At 35.4% G+C, this 20,518-nt stretch overlaps 1 protein-coding gene across 1 annotated transcript in view; it reads left to right on the forward strand.

Moving 5' to 3' along the window:
- Positions 1-414: 414 nt before the first annotated feature.
- The window catches only part of LOC137390309 (uncharacterized), a 38,942-nt gene continuing 18,838 nt past the window's right edge, over positions 415-20,518 (forward strand). The window contains exons 1-4 of the mRNA XM_068076641.1: positions 415-587; positions 2,101-2,263; positions 10,834-11,023; positions 11,111-11,310. Of these exons, the coding sequence (XP_067932742.1) occupies positions 415-587; positions 2,101-2,263; positions 10,834-11,023; positions 11,111-11,310 (726 nt within the window). The remainder of the gene's footprint in view (positions 588-2,100; positions 2,264-10,833; positions 11,024-11,110; positions 11,311-20,518) is intronic.

Below are 20,518 nucleotides of genomic sequence, written 5' to 3' on the forward strand. Positions count from 1 at the left end.
CAGCTCACCTTGAAAAAAAATTTACATCAAATTAAGTACTTGCTTTTCAAGAAAGGAAAATTTATCATAAAAAGAGCCCAAACGCATGTGACAGCTTTTTACCCCTAGCATGCTGACAGCTTGGGCTGTTGCTGCCAGTGTTGAATAACAATTAGACTTGTTTTAGAGTTTGGTACAGTTTTCAGGATTGTTCAATAGATTAACCAATCAGTGAGCTAGACACTTGAATAGTCACATTCTAACGTACATTTGCTGAATGTAGAGTAAGTTTGGGTGAGAGAGGCTGACTTACCTGGACGATACAACCTCTGAAAATGCTAAAAACTTGCTAATGTGTTTTGGTACGAATGTGATTAGATTATTTCATAACTTTCATGCTTTCACATGGTTTACTAAAAATGCTTCGTTTTAGAGATGTCGAACAGTACTGATTCGGAGACTATTACTTGTGGGTTTTGCTTGCGTACCAGTGCTTATATGGAAGACCCCAAAATATTGCCAGAATGCTATCATATTCACTGTCTAGGTTGCCTCCAGTCCCTTTCTACTTCGGTAGGCTTTGTGAGATGTCCTCACCAAGATTGCAGGTAGGTGTTAGCCAGCTTTTTGGTTATTCTATAGCGAGTCACTTGATCAAACATAAGATGATTTTTACAGTGCTGGAGAGACTTTCTATTCATTGATTATACATGTATAAGAGTGCTTGTCTCGCAAGGAGTTGAAACAAAATGGATACGAAACCAAAATATTGAAACGGTTGTAATTCTAACTGATATGTTTATATATGTTGGTTATACATATGTGAAAGGTTGTTTAGCGGTGTTACTCGAAATTTTACAGAAGCTGTTTTTTTCCCTGTGGTCTATAGATACATGCATCAAATTATTTTTGGCACAAAAACGTGACTGGTTAACATTTTCATGTTTTTAAAAAGTGTTTTCTGATCGGCCGTTACAACTTTTATCATTAATGTGTAGTTGTTACAATTTTTTATTAAAATAGGCCAAAATACATGTAAGTTTGATGTAGATGTAAAATTTTGAAGTTATTTTTACATGTTTTTAATTCTTTGCACTATTTTTGGCTGTATCTCGTATTACTCACCATCAACAAATCACAAATCTAAACTTTTGAGAAACCCTTAAAGGTTTGCTTGCAACAAAATTCACATTACAGTTATTTGGTATCAAAATATTCACCATGTCTTACTCTGCTGTGTTGTAGGTGCAAAATATGTGGAAAAGTGATTACAAGCTCCTAAAAGCTAAAAACGTTAAAAAACAGTTAATCGCAGCTGTCATGAAAACGCCGTAGTTTGGAATCCCTTTATTTCGACGATGTACTCAACTCCACGTGGTTATTGTTTTGACATGTGATGTTATCGCGTGAAATGAAAGGCCAGTTAAATTCTCAATATAAAACGTTTCGTAGCACTAGTTTATGACAAACACTTCGGGTTTTACCGTAAAGCCCTTATCAAATATAAATGCTCGCTGCTTTACCGTTTCGCTTCAGTTTGGTCTAATCAAATAGTCGTAATCTGATCATGTGATGCATACTTCCTGCCAAATAGCGTGAACAATGTCGGCAGCATTTATCTACTATCACAGGGACCAACAGGCTCGTCATGTTTATCAGAGAATGATATGCACTCCTTCGAGCTAAGGTTAAAAAATTAAACAATTTTTTACGGTAGGTTTGAGATATCAGTGCTCAAAGTGACAGCATTACAAAAATATACGTATAAGGACAGTAGACATGGTTTTATTGAATGCGTGAAGTATATTTGTGAAAATATTTCAACGAATGAGGTTGAATGAACGTGTAAACAGAAGCCATCGTGTTCGCCTATGTCCCTTTTGAGCCGTTTTGAAAAAGATTCCAACCTACGGCGTTTTCATGATGGCTGCGATTAACTGTTTGTTTTTGAGCTTTTAAGAGCTTGTAATCACATTTCCACATATTTTGCACCTACAACACAGAAAAGTAAGACATGGTGAACCTTTTGATACCAAATAACTGTAATGTGAATTTTGTTGCAAGTCAACCTTTAACTGAATCAGTATGTATAAGATGTCATAAGAATTGGCAATCCTGTAGAAGATATTGGGAAGGAAGCCTGGAAGATTTGTCATCGTCCTCCAGTCCAAGTCATACTATTTTCTGTGACAAGCTGCCATGTGGCAAACCACCACCATGTGGCAAACCAGCAACAGTCTTTTGGACTGAATCTGGAAAGAGCTATTGCTCGCTGTGTGAAGAGGTATGTGAATTTGCTATTATAGCTGGAAAAAGCATTCAAGGGTCACCTAATGAGAGTTGAACCAGAGCTTTCAACATTGGAAGGCTTAGTTAGAAAAAGCAGTCATAGGAAACAAGTCATAAAACTTTTAGTCATTCAGCTTGTTTATAATTAAAATCAAAACAGAAAGAATTACTGCATCTGTTTTTCTTTATCACCATCGGTCGTTTTAAACTGTAGATACCACTCTATTCGTTCCTACCCCTTCTTAATTGACGAATGAGAAGACATTTATGTAAATCTAATTCGTTGAAAGGAGTGGTCCTCATTGGAGAAAGTACAATTTCTATTGCTATTCCCTCGATCTGAAATCAGCTTCATTTGAGACTCACTTAAGAGAACTCGCAAAGTTGTCATTAATAAAAGGTGACTAATGAAATGTCAAATTGTCAGAAATAATAGAGTGCAGGAGGGATGTCAAAGCCTTTTATTTTTGTGTAACAAAAGTAGTTTTTTCAAATGTGCCAAATTTTCTCGCAATCGTAATATTCTATACTTTCAAATAATGAGATGGTTAAAATGTTGGCCAATGTTAGTCTCAAACCCTTGAGATTAAGTTTACTAGACTGAGGCTTTAACCAACCTTCCGAAGCCTCGGAATATTTGTGCCAATCAGAAACTAGAGGTTGTTTTTTTGACAAAAAAGCGAATGATCGACGGAAAATGGGCAATAATAATACAAAATGCATAAAATATACTTGTAGAATATCTCTTCAAAGCGTTGGAAAGAGAGTGTGAGATATTATGCAAGTGTCCGTAAAAGGATTCCATAATATCTATAGATAACACAACACATCCTTTAAAAATGTATTCATTGTGTTCTAAGAAATTGATCTAGTGGTAAGGCGACTCCTATGTCTATGTAACGAGTACGACGCATACCTTATGGACACACCTTTCATTGGTTAGTAGCCCTTGGGAGTTTGTATAGTTGCTGCGGTGCAAGTCACTAGTTAGCACCGCCTCAACTATCTGCTGCATTGTTTAGAAACACCATTGCCGTTCTCTCACAGGCACCTGTCCTGTTGGGCAATATTCCTTTAATTTTCTGTCTTACTGGACAGTAGCCTCACACTCGTCTAATTTATTGTTTTTAGAATGAGTAAGTTTGGTTGCTGGTGCAGTATAGATGAATATAATAGTGTAGGTACATATTTATGTATGTGTATACGGTATGTATGTTTATACGGTATGTATGTTTATATATAAATGCTGTTTTTATCAAGGCCATGTACACTAGCAAAATCAAATCAACGATTAGCTGTGCGATGGTCCGATTAGCTGTGCGATGGACCGCAACAAGAAGCTGCTATGACGTCATTTTGCAATGAGCTGCCAACATAATTGCTGCTAGCAATGATGTGATGCACTTTTAACACGTTGAACTTTGACACTGATGATCGCAACTGCTAGCATCCTGATTGGCCGTTTTTTGACAGCATCGGATCCAATCTCAACAGCTGTGAATATCGATGTCAATATCGTTTGGCAAGCATTGCAAAGAACTAAGCTCGTGATGAATTACGTAATCAGATAATTAAAACATAACAAAAGGACCCGCGATATCAGGAATGCAATTTCATAATTTCTATTGGTTGTTGGTTAGCGGCCATTGACAGTTAATTGCTTGTATTGTGTGCATCTTATCGTTGGTGATGACTTCAAAGTAGCTAATTGTTGTGGTCCATCACACAGCTAAAAGTTGATTACAGCAATAGTGTGCACAGGCCTTCAAAGCTCAACATGTTGACAGTCCATTGCCTCATCACTAGCAACGATTACATTAGCCACTCATGGCGAAATGACCGTCATAGCAACTCATCGTTGTGGTCCATCCCACAGCTAATCATTGATTTAGACGATAGTGTGTGTGGGCCTATACAGTATATGGTAAGAGTGATGGGGGTGGTAAGAATTGCTTAGCCTGGTGGTTGCGCCCGTTTGTTAGTAGACTTGCGAGTTTAAATCCAGTACGAAGGCTGTTTTTTCGTTGTGAAAAATCGCTATAATAGCTATCGCAGACAAACTTTCAGATTTATGTATATACATACAGTAGACTACTGACTGTACGACATTGCCTGGGTAATAAAAAAGTCTTTGCACAGAAAATCTATTTTTGTTTAACATATATATCAACAGTTACCATTCTAACTTTCGAACTTCATTTCCTGAGAAAGTGTTTTGCGCAGTTCAAGAAAATTAAGAGAAAAGTAAAACAACTGTAAAGGCATTTAAATGCAAATTAGCAAGTAATGGCTTAATAAAGTTTGTTTTGTTATGATTTTAATGAAATATTATCTGGTATACTTTTATGATTTTAATCTTTTTCACTGTTGACACCCATAGCGATTATCTAATGCAAACTCCTTGATAGAAATCATCAAAATTTTATATATGTACTGTACATATTAAAATTAGTGTGAAAATAATATGTTAACCTTAGTAACTATTGTTATTTATGTGATATTATCGGCTCGCTATAACTCCGGGCTTGACTGGAGGTAAGGAGAAAAGCGCAAGACCGCGAGAGGAAGATCTTCTAGTGACTCGCTTACGGCTTGAAGCTCAGTGAGGACGTGTTTGTTTTGTCTCCTGATAAGTAACGACTTGTTAAAGAACCCACTGAACTAGAGTAGCTCTAGTTCACAACCTACAATAACTTTGGTGTATTTAGTGGTTACGATCTGCAAGAAAATGTAAGATTACAAAGTACTTTGTGCAGTACGTATCATCAGTACGTATCATAAGGAGTTTTTACCTTGAGACAGATGTATAACATAAACATTGAATTTAATTTAAATGAATTCAGTTTTCTAGCTTTAATGAATTTCTAGTTTTAATGAATTCAGCTTACTAAGCAGATACTTAAAGCTATGTAAGTTTCAGTATGTATTTTACTAAACTTCAACTTTGTCATAGGCTAAAATTATATCACTTATTTGTTGTTGAATTTGTTTGTATTATAACTTATAATGAATAACGCTAAACTGAGATGGCCAGCATTGTACACCTCTTTCAGGGGTTGTGGGAGAGTTTTTGGTGAATAGCATATCAATATTTTCATTATTTCGTCATAATTAGTACACCAACTGCCAAATTTTAACTTCAAGAAAAATTTCTGTTGACATCGTATGGCAGGAAAAATTCACCCTAGTATGGCGAGGACGGAAAAACATTGTGTTCCATAGAATAAGGCGAAAAAAAACCCATAACGGAGGCATCGTAATTCGTATGCGTATTGCATTAATTAATATCAATGCAATCGCGAAAAGAATATACAGTATATGGTAAGAGCGTTGGGTGTGATAAGAACAGCTCGGACTTGAGGTTACGCAGGATTGTTAGCAGAATTGCGATTTGAATGTCACGAATTCAAATCTGGTAAGAAGGTGATTTTTGGTTGCTAATACTTTATCGCTTTAACTGGACAGACAGATGAAAGACAAACTTTGAGATTTGTATACAAGTATATCTACTATATAAACGGCAATCGTTGTCTGTCTGTCTGTCTATCTGTGTGCGTATGTGTGTATGTGTCCGCCTTATAGAGTACTGTACTTTTCGGACTATTAGCCGCTACTAGGTATCTAGGGCGCATTAACGGGAATCTCCGGTAAGTGCGCCTCTATACATAACCTATTCATCGTTTGCCGTTTTCACACAAAAATGACGTAATAATTACAACTCTATGGCTTTCTTTTAGCTTCATGACATGCGATGCTTTTTTGTTCTCGACGTATTAGGGCTAATTTGTTTTCGGCAAAACGATATCGACAATAGACTCTCTCGATATTAGAATTTGGCGATTAAATTTTATTAACTCTATGAAACACGATGCCGTTTTTGTGAACCTCTATTTCTGGCTTTTCTTAACCCCTTTAAGGTTTGAACGACACATAATTCCCCGCGCGTATAGTTAATGCGTTGTCAGGGCGACACATGTGTCAATTCCTGTAGAACGTCTACCGCGTTTGTTTCTATTGATTCATAAGGCATATATAAGCCATTTATGATGGAGATCGTTGTTGTTGTAGTGATCTACAGAAAGCTTTGAGTTATACTCTCTGTAATTTATTGCGAATCATCTTCAAAAAGTTTGTTTTATTATTATAATTGTAAACAATAACGGGAGATCATTTGCGTAGTTGATGTTTTTTATTGAGGTAGGACTTCCTTCACTTACCCCGATGTTTTTTCAACTAGTTGCATTGGAACCACGTTTGTCTCCACGTTGAAATTATTTTTACTATTACCAAAATTATTACGGCAACAAAGAGAAGACGTTTTATGACGTTTTGATATTTCTTTATATGTGAACATGATGTTCGATGATATACATGTTTGTATTTGTTTTGTATTATAACAGTTTATAACAATGTTGTATTGTTTGTATTATAACAGTTTTTTAACAGTGTTGTTTGAAATTTGAATAAACTGGATAAAACAATTATAATTCCGCAGTATTCATTTGTAGTGAGTTACAAATTAGTGATTATTTGACACAACGATAGCATTCAGATAGCCTACCAAAGTATATTCAGCTACTTCAACACAGCTGGATGGTTCTTTTGTATGTTTACAGCTAGTAAAACTAACAAATATCATTGAAATACTTGCAGCCAAAGTCATCAAATATAGTACAAGTATATACAAGACAAAAAACGATTATAATTTTGCAACAATCGTTTTTCCGAAAATGGGGTATTCTGCTTCCATTGCAGCACTCAGATACTCTACCAAGGCATACTTAGCAGCTCCAACACAGCATGATGTTTATAGACAGTAAAACTAAAAAAAATTATTGACATTTGTTGCAGTAGATGAATTTGTCTTATTGTATCAGCTAAAACTATGTGAGTGGTCACGACTTGATGAATATTTTGTGAGTTAGTAGTCACGGGGTGCCCGACGGTAGCTCGGAAGGGTTCGTGGGCATGCGCCACCGGACGAGCAAAAACGGCCAGGTTGTCATTGGGAATCCAAGCTCCGTTCGCGTAGCTTGTGACTGTACTCTTCGTGTGTTGCGTTATACTAGAAAGGATTAAGAGTCTTTCTGAGTCTTGGTGACTCGTGAGTAAACCTACTGGTGTAGTCTGGCACTACGGTGTTTTCTGTTAAAACGTACAGGTGGAGTAAGGATGACATAAGGGGAGGTTTTGGAGTGTCACGACTGGCAGTCTGGTACTGCGTAATTTTTGCTTAGTAACTTACATATTTTTAATAAAAGCTTTATGCCGAGATGAAAATATTTTTTCTTGTAACAATTATATAATAAAATAATATTGTTGAAGATAATGCAATACATGATTTGCAGAATATTGTAGTGAATTGGATATGGTATATGGATGTCCGCAGAACTGGAGAATGTGAGTTCAAATCCAGTTTGCAGCAGACTTCTCATCCTTAAAACTCTATCACTATCTATATTCTTTTCAAAGACGCGGCTTGCCTATTTCACTTCGGTAGTATTCGGTAAGAATACTACTAGTAAGAAACTAGTACGTAGACGGTGTAGGCAATGATATACAGCCCCGCCCCAAGGATAGGCGACGGACATAATGTGGGCGGGACTTATGGGAGGCTGTATATCGTTAGTATGGGTAGCTGCGGAACTGTGCTGATACAAAGACCTCGTTCTACATAGTTAGCTTGACAGAATTACCGTAGACCGGTAGAATTGGTAGCCGGTACCCAAATGTTTACACAACATTTGGAGAAAGTGAGTAGAACAAATTTTCAATTTTCGTTATTTGAGGCCTTTGAAACATTCATAATAATGCATCTGTAGCTGGATTTAAAATTTTATTCTAGCCAACATGAGCAAATACAAAATAAGATATATGCCAATAGAGCCGCGTAAGACTAGACTTTTATCGCAAATAGCCAATGTGAATACGAGAGATAGAGACAGGTTGTATAACGCGTGACATCATTTTGGGCAAGTCTGGGCACGTTTTTGTGGCATGAGCGTTTTTACCGCGATCAGACTTTTTCGATTGCAATCTTCAAATATCTTGGCAATGAGATCGCGTAACACAACAAACAACATATTAACTGATAGAAAAAAAAATGCTTTCTTTTAAGATCAACTCAAATTTGACGCAACCACATCTCTGCTCTACGCAACGCAATCACTACTTTTCACGCGGACAATTGTATTATCTCGAGTAGGAATAGCATCTAGATTCTCTCACCTTCGATCAGACAAAGACACTACAATATTTTATTTTTACATAACATATCGTCGTACCAGTATCGTCGTATTCAGAGTTTTGATGTATAGCTGTTGGTGGAGCAGTAACCTTTTTATACACTCACTTCTATGCAAGAATTGTTATTATTAATTCAACATATTCACAAATTTTATTTTGTTTTCTCAGTTCGTATTAATTGTTTCATTACCGAATCATCTCATATTGTAATCGTAGCAAAACAGACTCTATTTAGCTATTACTTGCGAATTATTTCACTGTTACATCTAAACCCTTTTATAGTCATTTTATTTTAAAAATTTAATTGACCTGCACAAGACATTTTTTTCATGATATGAAGTTTAAAAGTTTTTTGACAAAGTAAGTTTGAAAACCTTTACAGTTGTTTCAGGTAGAATGGCAAATGTTGTTATATGTTAAATACAAATCAATTTTCTGTTCAGTTTTTTTATTACCCGGGCTTATTACCCGGGTAGTACAGCTAGATGTATTAGCTTACACATCTTTCCTTTTAAACCCAACTAATTAGTTTTTCGTAATTAATTTCACATTTTACAACAAACATTTGTAAGATTACTGTAAGATTTATCATGTAAGATTGCAAGTATCAGTTATTCTCCACTCTTTTATTTACATATATTTACATACTTTGAGAAATATATATATAGATATATAAATTTAAATTCTCTTATTACATTTATAAACTTCTTATGACTTTTGAAGTTTATAATATAAGTTTTGTAAAGTTTGTTTCATCGTTATTATTATTTCAACTTGCATTCTTTTAAACATAAATTGAGTATCGTGTTTGAAGGTTAAACATTCATTTTCCTATCACTGTTATTATTACTTGATTAGTTTCCAATCTTTATTATTAATATTATTCTTTTATTCAACCATTTTTGGCAGACATTCTAATACAATTTCAACTACAAAATACTATGATATTCTGTCATATTTTTTAGTATCATCGTATTCAAAAAATTGATGGGTAGTTTCTGGTGGGACAGTAACCTTTTTATACCCACACACTTTTATGCAAGAATTGCTACTATTAATTCAACATATTCATGAATTTTATTTTGTTTTCTCAGTTTGTATTAATTGTATCATTACCGTATCATCTTTTATTGTAATTGTTGCAAAACCAACTTAATTTAGCTATTACTCGCTAATTATTTGAAATTTGCATCAAATCCCTTTTCCAATTGCTTTATTTTTTTTAATTTATTAGACTGGCAGAAAACCTTTTCCTCATGATATGAAGTTTGAAAGTTACAGTTGTTTGACAAAGTTTGATAAACTTTACAGTTGTTTTTATTTTCTCAAATTATTTCAACTACACAAAACACTTTTCTCATGATAGGTTACCTATCATGTTTTCTCATGTTACCTATGTAGTTTGAAAATTAGAATGGCAAATGTTGTTATATGTTAAATACAAATCTATTTTCTGTGCAAAGACTTTTTTATTACCCGGGCAATGCCGAGTAGCACAGCTAGGCTTGGGGCCGTGGCGTCACTCGGGGATGCGCGGGAGACCTTTTTCGCCCCGAGTACAGCGAGAGTTTCCAGGCGCGGGTTTCCAGATGAATGAGTTGGCGAGGCGATTGATTGCAAAACGATTGAGTGCTAGGCGATTGATTGCGAGTGCGAGGCAATTGGTTGCTAGGCGATTGGTTGCTAGATGATTGGTTGCGAGTGCAAGGTGATTGATTGCAAGGCGAGTGCGAGGTGATTGATTGGAAGGCGAGTGCGAGGCGATTGAGTGCGAGGCGATTGATTGCGAGGCGAGTGGGAGGTGATTGCAAGGCGAGTGCTAGGCGATTGATTGCGAGGGGATTGATTGCGAGGCGATTGATTGCGAGTGCGAAGCGATTGATTGCGAGGCGAGTGCAAGAGCGCGATTGTCAACTGCTCGGCGGGTAAAGACTGGTCAGCCGAGGCGGGTGCTCAGCAGCAGAATTGCGCGATCGTCAACTGCAAAGATAGACTGGTATGAACGGATGCATGAATCTAGACACATGAATCTAGAATATTTACTAGCTTTTACACGCATCTAGCTGTAAAACACATTGCAGATTTCCATTGTTCTCCCCAACATTGACATGTATATGTGCATGCATACTCTGATCAGGACAACAATTTCAGTAGACTGCATATTTGGAGTTGTTTTACAGTATGAAAGACAACTCTCAATAAACCTTATGCTGCCCGTGAATCTGTTCCTGTAGGCGGGTAATGCAGCTAGTAGATGTATATAAATTAGCTGACGAGTAATTCACATCTGAGAGTTTATATAACTCTCTTGCCTTTTAGGATGTGAGAGAGTGGGCTATGGGACAAATTTTGTCCATAGCTGACCACAGGCAGAAGCTCATGAAGTTAGCAGCAAGGCTCTGTACAAAGCATGATGCTCAGTCGTCAGATCACGCCGATCGAGTATTTCGATATGCATCTAGAGAAGATCTTTCGGTGTTTTGCAGCATGTGTATCCTTGAAAGGCTAAGTAAGTCACTTGTCTCTTTCACTCTTTCATTTTGTTGTTCATGGATGTTAGCTATGCAGAAAAAGTAATATTCTTTTTATATCTCAGATAGCAATGATCAGATACCCCCCAAAATCAGCGAAGTTGTCAGAGATTTTACGAATGAGCTAAATGAATTAGATAGAAGACTTGATGAGAAAATGCAAGAGCTGCGTAGATTATCTGATGAGACTCAGCGTTCAATAGACGACTATGCCAGGGACACCGAAGAAATGGAAAATGCCTTGAATAAGGCTAAACAAGAGCAGGTGAGTTATTTTCGTGGTATTATATGATGTACATGATATATGTAAAAGGTTTTATTTTATTATTTAAGCCGGCTTCTGTGTGAAAAATGTCTTTTGAGGCCCGAACAACCTTAAAATGTGTCATAGGTGACAGTTTATGTTGCAGAAAACTGATCATACGGTGGAACTATTATTAAATATAAACTAACGCAAAGTTTTTTGTAGATTTTATCAGGAAGTATCAGTAGTTACTATCATTTACGACTGTTTTTGGTGTTTGAGCCTTTGAGGTAACCTGACTGCCGGGATGTTTCGTGATATATATGTTATTTTATTCAATAATGTCATTTCAAATAAAAATATTTTACAAATTACGCCATATAACAATGATAAAACAAAAAAGGGCAACAGTTAGCCACTAAAGTCATAGAAATAGTTTGACAAATAGTATTTAAAATCTCTTTCTCTACTAAGAGAATGATTATTGGGTAGAAGATTGTTAAAGGTTGACTTGCAACAAAATTCACATTACAGTTTTTTGATATGAAAAGATTCGCCATGTCTTACTCTGTTGTGTTGTAGTTGCCAAATATGTGGAAATGTGATTACAAGCTCTTAAAAGCTAAAAAACGAACAGTTAATTGAAGCCACACGAGACCGCCGTAGTTTGGATTTTCTTTCCAAAACGGCTCAAATGTGACGTAGTTGCGGTAGATGGTTTCTGTTTACACCTTCATGCAACCTTATTCGTCGAAATTTTTTCACAAATATACTTCACGCATTCAATAAAACCATATCTATTAGTAGTATATAGAGAGCAGATCTACACACAAAAGTGACGGATCCAGCGGGGGGATAGAAAAAGGGGGTTGTGAATTAAATTGGCTAGGGGTGTAGATTGAATCGTGTGGAGTTGAATGAGATGTTGGGGTTTGGGGGGAAATTGTGGTGTAGAGTAGGGGGTTGAATTCGAGGGGTTACGGATCCGCTCCTGGCGTAATCGGCGGATTATCTGTGGATGAGTCATCGGATTAGCGGGGGATGAGTCATCCGATTGAACGCGGATTATCGCGGGATTAGTCGGGGGAATCGTCGCGGATTAGTCGGGCGAATCGTCGCCGATTATCGGTGGAATAGTGGGGGTGAATATCTGGGACATCGAGGGCTGGATGGTTTTCCGGAGTGGATTTCGCGGATTATCGAGGAGAGCGAGAGATTACCTAGCGGATGAGTGAGGGGGTTAATATCTGGGACACCGAGGGGATGCTTTTCCGGAGATTGTTATATATTTGAAACATGGAATATATATGAGAAAGTGTTTATGTGCAAAGTGGAGAATGTTATATATTTGAGAACGTTGAATATATATGAGAAAGTGTTTATGTACAAAGTTATTTTTTTTTTGAAGATTTGATGTTTTTGTAATGTTGAAGCTCTTGAATGGTTAAGAATTTTAAGGATTTTTTTTATTTTCGGTTTTTTATATATGTTGAATGAAAGATCAGTTTTATTACAAAATTATTCACTTTAAAAGATATATTTATATGTATTATTCATTATTTCCATCATCATTTCGTTTCAATAAAAATAAAATAGTTTATGTTTAACTTGAAATATATGAAATGCACAAGTAGATAAGTCACAATAAAGATAATATAGTATAAATGAAACATTGAATACATATAAGAAAATGTTCATGTACATTCTTTAAAACGAAGTGTACAAGTAGATAAGTCAGAATAAAGATAATATAGTATAAATGAAACATTGAATATATATAAGAAAATGTTCATGTACATTCTTTAAAACGAAGTTTGTATCGAGTTGTTCATCAATCACTCATCGTCATCGGAAATAAGTGAGATAGAAGGATCCTTTTTGCATTGTACCGAACTCTCATAAAATCTGCTTGCTTCTTCATGTCCCATGACTACTACATCGTAGTATTCGCGAGTATTGTGAGATGTTACTAGCCCCTTGTATATAATGATACCCGGATAATTTTCTTTCAACGAAAGGGCACATCTCGAAGGCATCGTTAAAGTTCCTTGAACTTCCTCTCCATCAACTTTGGTTGAAAATGCTACAGTTGGTACCACATCCACATTGCCTTCACCATCTTTGTATTCACTTGCTCCAACATTGTGATAGTGGAAAATAGATGGTGCTTTGAACTCCTTGAGATGACGAATCTCGAAATGTTGTATAAGTTTTTCAAGTTTCTTCGATCTCAGATTGGCTAGAGTACGTTTCATGTCTGAGGGAGTTGAGGTTCCTTCTGTTACTCTTCTTAAGTCATGGTAACTTCCCTGTCCATTAGCCTTAGGTTTTAATCCAAGATATACCATAATACTTGGATAAGACAGCGATCCATCCAGAAATCGTTTTGGTGCAAATACAGCAGTAGATTTAGTAATCCCATTTTCCACATAGTTGAAGTGAATGATACAGCACGCTCCATGGATCGAATGAGCTTCTTCCGTTTTTGTCACCTCCATAATCAATCCTATTGAAAGATCTGACATTCTCTGCAGTGATTTTGCTTCCATTAAAGTAGCCTTACTTAATGTTCTTAACTTGTCTGCCACATCTTTTACCCTTTGCTCCAAATTCGTTTCGATTTGGTTGGATTTCTTCTTCTTCGTTGAAGGAGTCGTGTTAGAAAGAGTTACAGGTGAAATTCTCTTTTTCGTCATCTTCACTGAACTATTCGATCCAGGTTTTATCACTCCAGATTGAGTATTATCCTCCATAGTTGTGTAGTGTGTTAATTCTCTGAGTTTGAATGAAGAACTGATATCGTTTTAGTAAAATTCTGCTGGTTATATACAATTCTCCTCATCAAATGATTAATGAGTTTTGATAAATTTAGTTGCATCATCCATAATATCAGAAGACTTTTCGCGAAATTGAAAATCGCGAGATTCAATTTCGCGAAAGTTGACTATATAATATATATAATGTGTAATTTCGCGAAATCCAATTTCGCGAAATTCACTTTTCGCGAAATTCAATTTCGCGAAAGTTGACTATATAATATATATAATGTGTAATTTCGCGAAATCCAATTTCGCGAAATTCACTTTTCGCGAAATTCAATTTCGCGAAAGTTGACTATATAATATATATAATGTGTAATTTCGCGAAATCCAATTTCGCGAAATTCACTTTTCGCGAAATTCAATTTCGCGAAAGTTGACTATATAATATATATAATGTGTAATTTCGCGAAATCCAATTTCGCGAAAGTTGAGTGAGACAAGTTGGATTAGAAGTGATTTATAGCTTTTGTGCAGGTTCCACCTCCTTGAACTTGACTAGTATAAATACAGCCAAGTTTGATGGACTCACCATTATCGAGAGTTTTTTTCGAACTATTTCTATACCTAACTGGATTATATATCTCACAAAAGTTTGGATTAATTCTACAATTTGGATATCTACGTATATTCTTCTCTCAGAACTTTGGATTATATTTCTCCGAACTAACTGGATTATATATCTCACAAAAGTTTGGATTAATTCTACAATTTGGATATCTACGTATAATCTTCTCTCAGAACTTTGGATTATATTTCTCCGAACTAACTGGATTATATATCGCACAAAAGTTTGGATTAATTCTACAATTTGGATATCTATGTATAATCTTCTCTCAGAATTTTGGATTATCTCTGTTTCACTGGATTATATTTCTCCGAACTAACTGGATTATATATCTCACAAAAGTTTGGATTAATTCTACAATTTGGATATCTATGTATAATCTTCTCTCAGAACTTTGGATTATCTCTGTTTCACTGGATTATATATCTCCGAAATTTGAATACATCAAGGAAATGTATCCGGCATCTTCCCATTCAGAAGGAGACTGGAGCAAATCTGATGAGGTGAGTTGATTTACAATAATTGGTGGAAAAAATTTTTAATGAATGAATAAATGTAGAGAGAATAGTAAAATGAGATTTTTAATTCTTGGCAGCTGGAAATCTTCCTCAAAGATGTTCAAGCTTTCACGAGAGCATAATTTAATTTCATCGGAAAATTCTGCTCCTTCCACTTCAATTGATAATAGAGAAAGAAGCAGAAGTAGGGAAAGAAGTGTATCATCCGTTTCAGCTAATAAATATATCTGCTTAGAATGTTCGACTTCATTTAACAAAAAATCAAACCTCAAAAGACATGTTAAACACATTCATCTCCAATCGAATGAAAGTTCAGAATCGTTTACAACATCAACTAATGATTCTTCGGAACAATATCACGAATATGATGATGATGATGATGCCTCGATTATTATACAAGTTTCCAACCCCCCTTTCATTTTCGAAAAAGTAAAGATTGTTTCTCATCATTCTTCATTTCGTTCTGCTTCAACTCAAATTGGAAGAGGAGATCTTAGTCGATCTAAGATAACAGTAACTCCTATTACTCGAAATCTTGCTGATGATGAATCCGATGAATCAGATGTATCAGAAGAAGAAAATACAAATGAAATCGAAGAAAATAGATATTTATCTGATCAACCTACAAATCAAATCGAAAGAAACGAAAATGAAGTGGACGCTGATGATGACAATTTAGTTGGTATTAATGATAGAGTCGAGCCCATCGTTCCTATCGAAAATGAAAGAGAACAAGATAATCAGGATATCATTCCTGTTAATGATGATGAGGAATGGGATGAGTTAATAAGAAGATATTGGAATGCTATGAAAACAAAAAGACGACGAGGAAGAGTTGTTGAAACGTTAAACGTAAATTTATGGAATGGAAATATTCCTCAAGCAGAACTTCCAACTCCAAACCATTCGGAAAGAATATGGAACGAGATGTTGACAACTTGGAATGGGTTACAAACAAGAGCTAAGTTAAATTGTAGTGTGGGATGCATTCTTGAACATAAAACTTCAGGAGAATTAAGATATTTTCATGCTTCATCGAATAATGCTACAATTTTCAAAAAAGCAAAACTGATTACAACAAGACAGGAACTACAGAATTTCTTTGAAGAATTGACAAGACAAGATCTTGCTGCTATAGCGATTCGAGAACGCCCGAATACAGCTTGGAAATTGAATGTAATTACCAATATTTCATTCTATTTCTATAAATTGATTGGAATGGGGCAAATAGGAATGGCTTCAGATCTTCCGACTCACATTCTTAACAATCGACATGTAATCACTATGCATAACATTCCTCGTAGCTGCACTCCTTACACAGACAATCTCTGTTTCTTCAGATGTTTAGCATTGAAGGTAATGTGTAAGTGTTCAAACCGATGTAGTTGCACCAGACAAAGACCAAAACAGCAACTTGTGAAGGTGCTATTTCAAAAGTACTCGAATCACATTTCTTCTTCCTCATCCAACAAAGTTCTGATGAATAATTTTCCTGGAATTGAGTTAGGAGACTTAATTTCTCTTGAGAAATGTTTTGACCTCCGTATAACCGTATTTTCTCTGAATGCTGATGAAACCTCAACAGTCATCTGGACATCGTCCCAAAAAGAGGGAAAGGAACTCTTCCTCGATTTGCAGAACTCTCATTTCAGTTTCATCAAGGATGTTAATGCTTATACTAAAGGGTTTAGTTGTCCTTCCTGTGAAGTGAGCTTTACAAAAAGAGGAAATTTCAATAGACATAAATGTAGTCAAGAAGTAGTAACAAACTTCATCTTCGAAGGAGGAAAGTTTAAGGCAACACCTACAATTTTCGAACAACTGAAACGAGAGATAGGAATATCCGTGGCTGAGGAAGATACTTATTATCCCTTTTTAATCACCTATGATATCGAGTGTTATCTTCCAAAATCCGACCTTCCACCAAATTCCAATTCGGTTACATTCACATCGAGACACGAATTGATGAGTATATCAGTTTGTTCAAATGTACCCGGATTTAAGGATCCAAAGTGTTTTGTAAGTGAGGGAGATACTGATTCTTGTATATCTTCTTTTGTTCAGTATATTTCCCAAATTGCTGATGAAGCCCGGGATATCCTTGAAAAAAAACTTTACTACATTAGACAGTTGATGAAGGCAAAAGCTGAAAAGCAAGGAAAAGTTGAAGAAAGATTTAAATCCTGCAAATTTTCCAATCCTCGAGTATACCATTCAAGAGAGGAATTTTGTCATTTATTTAATCGTTTCGACAAATTCATCTCATGTATTCCGATTCTAGGATTTAATTCACAAAACTACGACCTGAATGTGATGAAAGGACCTCTACTTCGATGTCTTCAAGACACAGAAGACGAAGATTTTGATTTTGTAGTGAAAAGAACAAACAAGATGAGCTGTATTCAATCAAGAAGATTCAAATTCTTGGATATTTCCAACTTCATTGCTCCAGGATTTTCCTATGCAAAGTATCTCAAAGCTTTCAAATGCTCTCAACAAAAAGGATTCTATCCTTATGAATATATGGATGATCTTGAGAAGTTGAAACAACCGTTTCTACCAGCTAAAGAATGCTTTTACAGTTCTTTGAGAGATGAACATATTTCGGATGCTGATTATGAAATCTGTTTAAACATTTGGAAACAAGAGAAGATGAAAACGTTAAAAGATTTTCTAGTATGGTACAACAATCTCGATGTAGTACCATTTGTTGAAGCTGTAGAAAAACAAAAAGAAGTTTACAGAACCATGGGAATCGATATGTTGAAAGATGCCATTTCACTTCCTGGATTGGCAGTAAAATGGATGTTGAAACTTTCAGATTCGCCTCCTCATCCTATGAGTTCTCATCATCAGACAATCTCATCACATCATTTCAAAGCTTGTCAACCTGTCTGTCTGATCAAGGAAAGTGATAAAGATATTTACTTTACTATCAAGGACAATATCGTAGGTGGACCTAGCATTGTTTTTCACAGACTTCATGAGTCGAAGAAAACACTGATTCGAGAAAGAAAGTTTGGAAAGGAATCCAAACTTTGTGAACTTATTCTAGGAGTTGATGCAAATGCATTATATTTGTGGAGTATGATGCAAGAAATGCCTACTGGAAACCCTAGAATAAGACGATTCGAAAATGGATTTGCATACACTCATTCTCGAAAAAACAGCATGGCTGCTCATGGATGGTTACAATTTTTGACTTGGAAGGACAATATTCAAATCTTACATGAAAACAACGATAAAGAATTTAGAATTGGACAACATAATCTTCCTGTTGATGGATATTGTGAAGAAACGAATACAGTGTTTCAATTTCATGGATGTTTCTGGCATGGACATAACTGTAACAAGACCAAAGGAATAAGTATACATCCATATAAGAATCGACCCATGAGTGAAGTTCTGGAGGAAACGATAAAGAAGGAAGAATATGTTAAAGAACTTGGATATCGTTTAGTAAGAATCTGGGAGTGTGAATGGAACAAGATGATTGAGGATAACACCGAGATTAAGAACTTTATTAGTATCTTCAACGAAGAGTTTTATCCTTCCAATTCCTTTGCCACCGAGGATGAGATTATTCAGCAGATTATGAAAGGGGAGATATATGGATTCATTGAATGCGATATATCTGTTCCTGAAAACTTATACGAAAAGTTTTCAGAAATGAGCCCCGTTTTCAAGAATACATCTTTGAATAGAAATCATCTTAGTGAAAGTATGAAAGAATTTGCCGAAAAGGAAGGAATGCTACCTCAAGAACAACGAACTTTGGTGGGGAGTATGTTTGGAGAAAAAATTTTACTACTCACCACTTTAGCAAAATGGTATCTTAATCATGGATTGATTATAACCAAAATATATCAAGTCATAGAATACACCCCTAGAAGAGTTTTCCAGTCATTTGGAGAATCTGTCTCAAATGCTAGAAGAGCTGGTGACAAAGATCCTGACCAAGAGTTGATAGCCACAACCAATAAACTCATTGGAAATTCATCGTACGGGAAAACAATCACTGAGAAATTAAAACATCGAAATGTCAAGTATATTCAAGGAGATTATGAAGCATCCTTGAGAATACGATCACACAGATTTGAATCTTTGGAGGAAATCGTTGATAGCTTCTATGAGTTGACTCAACACAAGCCTTCGGTTAGTAGTATATATTTATTATCTTATTGATATAATTGAATCATAATGAAAAATTTACTTGAGCTAATATATGTAAAGGAATCTAATAGGACTGTATATATTTATTCAGATGAAAATGGATATACCTGTACATATCGGATTCTCCATATTACAACTGGCTAAACTTCGGATGTTGGAGTTCTACTATGACTTCATGGATAGGTAAGTAATCTCATTTGTATCTTTTAGAAAAAATATGTATAATGGTAAACATTTGAATGATAATTTTTGAAATGGGAGTATTATAATACTAAGATAACAAGAATTAAGGATTGAAATTTTTTATTTTAGATACTTCGACAGAAAGGACTTCCAGTATGTGGCAATGGATACAGATAGTGCCTACATGGCTCTTTCAGCACCTATGGATAATATCGTTAGAAAAGAGATCGCTGATATATACTACAAAGAATATGGAAAATGGTTTCCTAGGATGTATTGCGATCGACACACGGATGATTTCCAACTCTGTAAATCTGTTCCTACAAAGTTGTGGGAATTACAAAATTGTTGCAAAGAAGTATATCAATATGATATAAGGACTCCTGGTTTATTCAAAGTAGAATTTTCAGGACATGGAATAGTAGCCTTAAATTCTAAGACTTACTTTTGCTGGAATGATGAAACTCATTCTACAAAGCATAGCAGTAAAGGTTTAAGTAAAACTACGAATAGTTTTACAAAAGATACTTTTTTAAAAGTATTACATTCAAGATCTCCTAAGGAAGGGGTAAACAAAGGTTTTGTAAAAAAAGACAATAGAGTGTTCTCATACACTCAACTTAGAACTGGATTAACATATTTTTATTCAAAAAGAAGAGTATGTAACGATGGAGTGAGCACAGAATATATTTTAGCATAATTTTTAGAAGTGAATTTGTTGTTAAGTATATATGATAGTAGAGTTTTGCTCCTCGATGTATTATTACTATAAAATTTTATTTTCTTCATTGGCTCTTCTTTTCGTATATACAATATCAATAATATATAACTAAGCTCATATAAATTCAATATACTATCCAATGTAAAATCATTTCGAATGTAGACTTTCTCATAGTAACATGACTCAAAACATTCTGATTAAAGATTTTGTTCCATTCGAGGTTGCAGAAATAATCCCAGATAACATC

This window comes from Watersipora subatra, chromosome 3, assembly GCF_963576615.1.
Source record: "Watersipora subatra chromosome 3, tzWatSuba1.1, whole genome shotgun sequence".
In the NCBI taxonomy this organism is placed as follows: Eukaryota; Metazoa; Bryozoa; class Gymnolaemata; order Cheilostomatida; family Watersiporidae; genus Watersipora; species Watersipora subatra.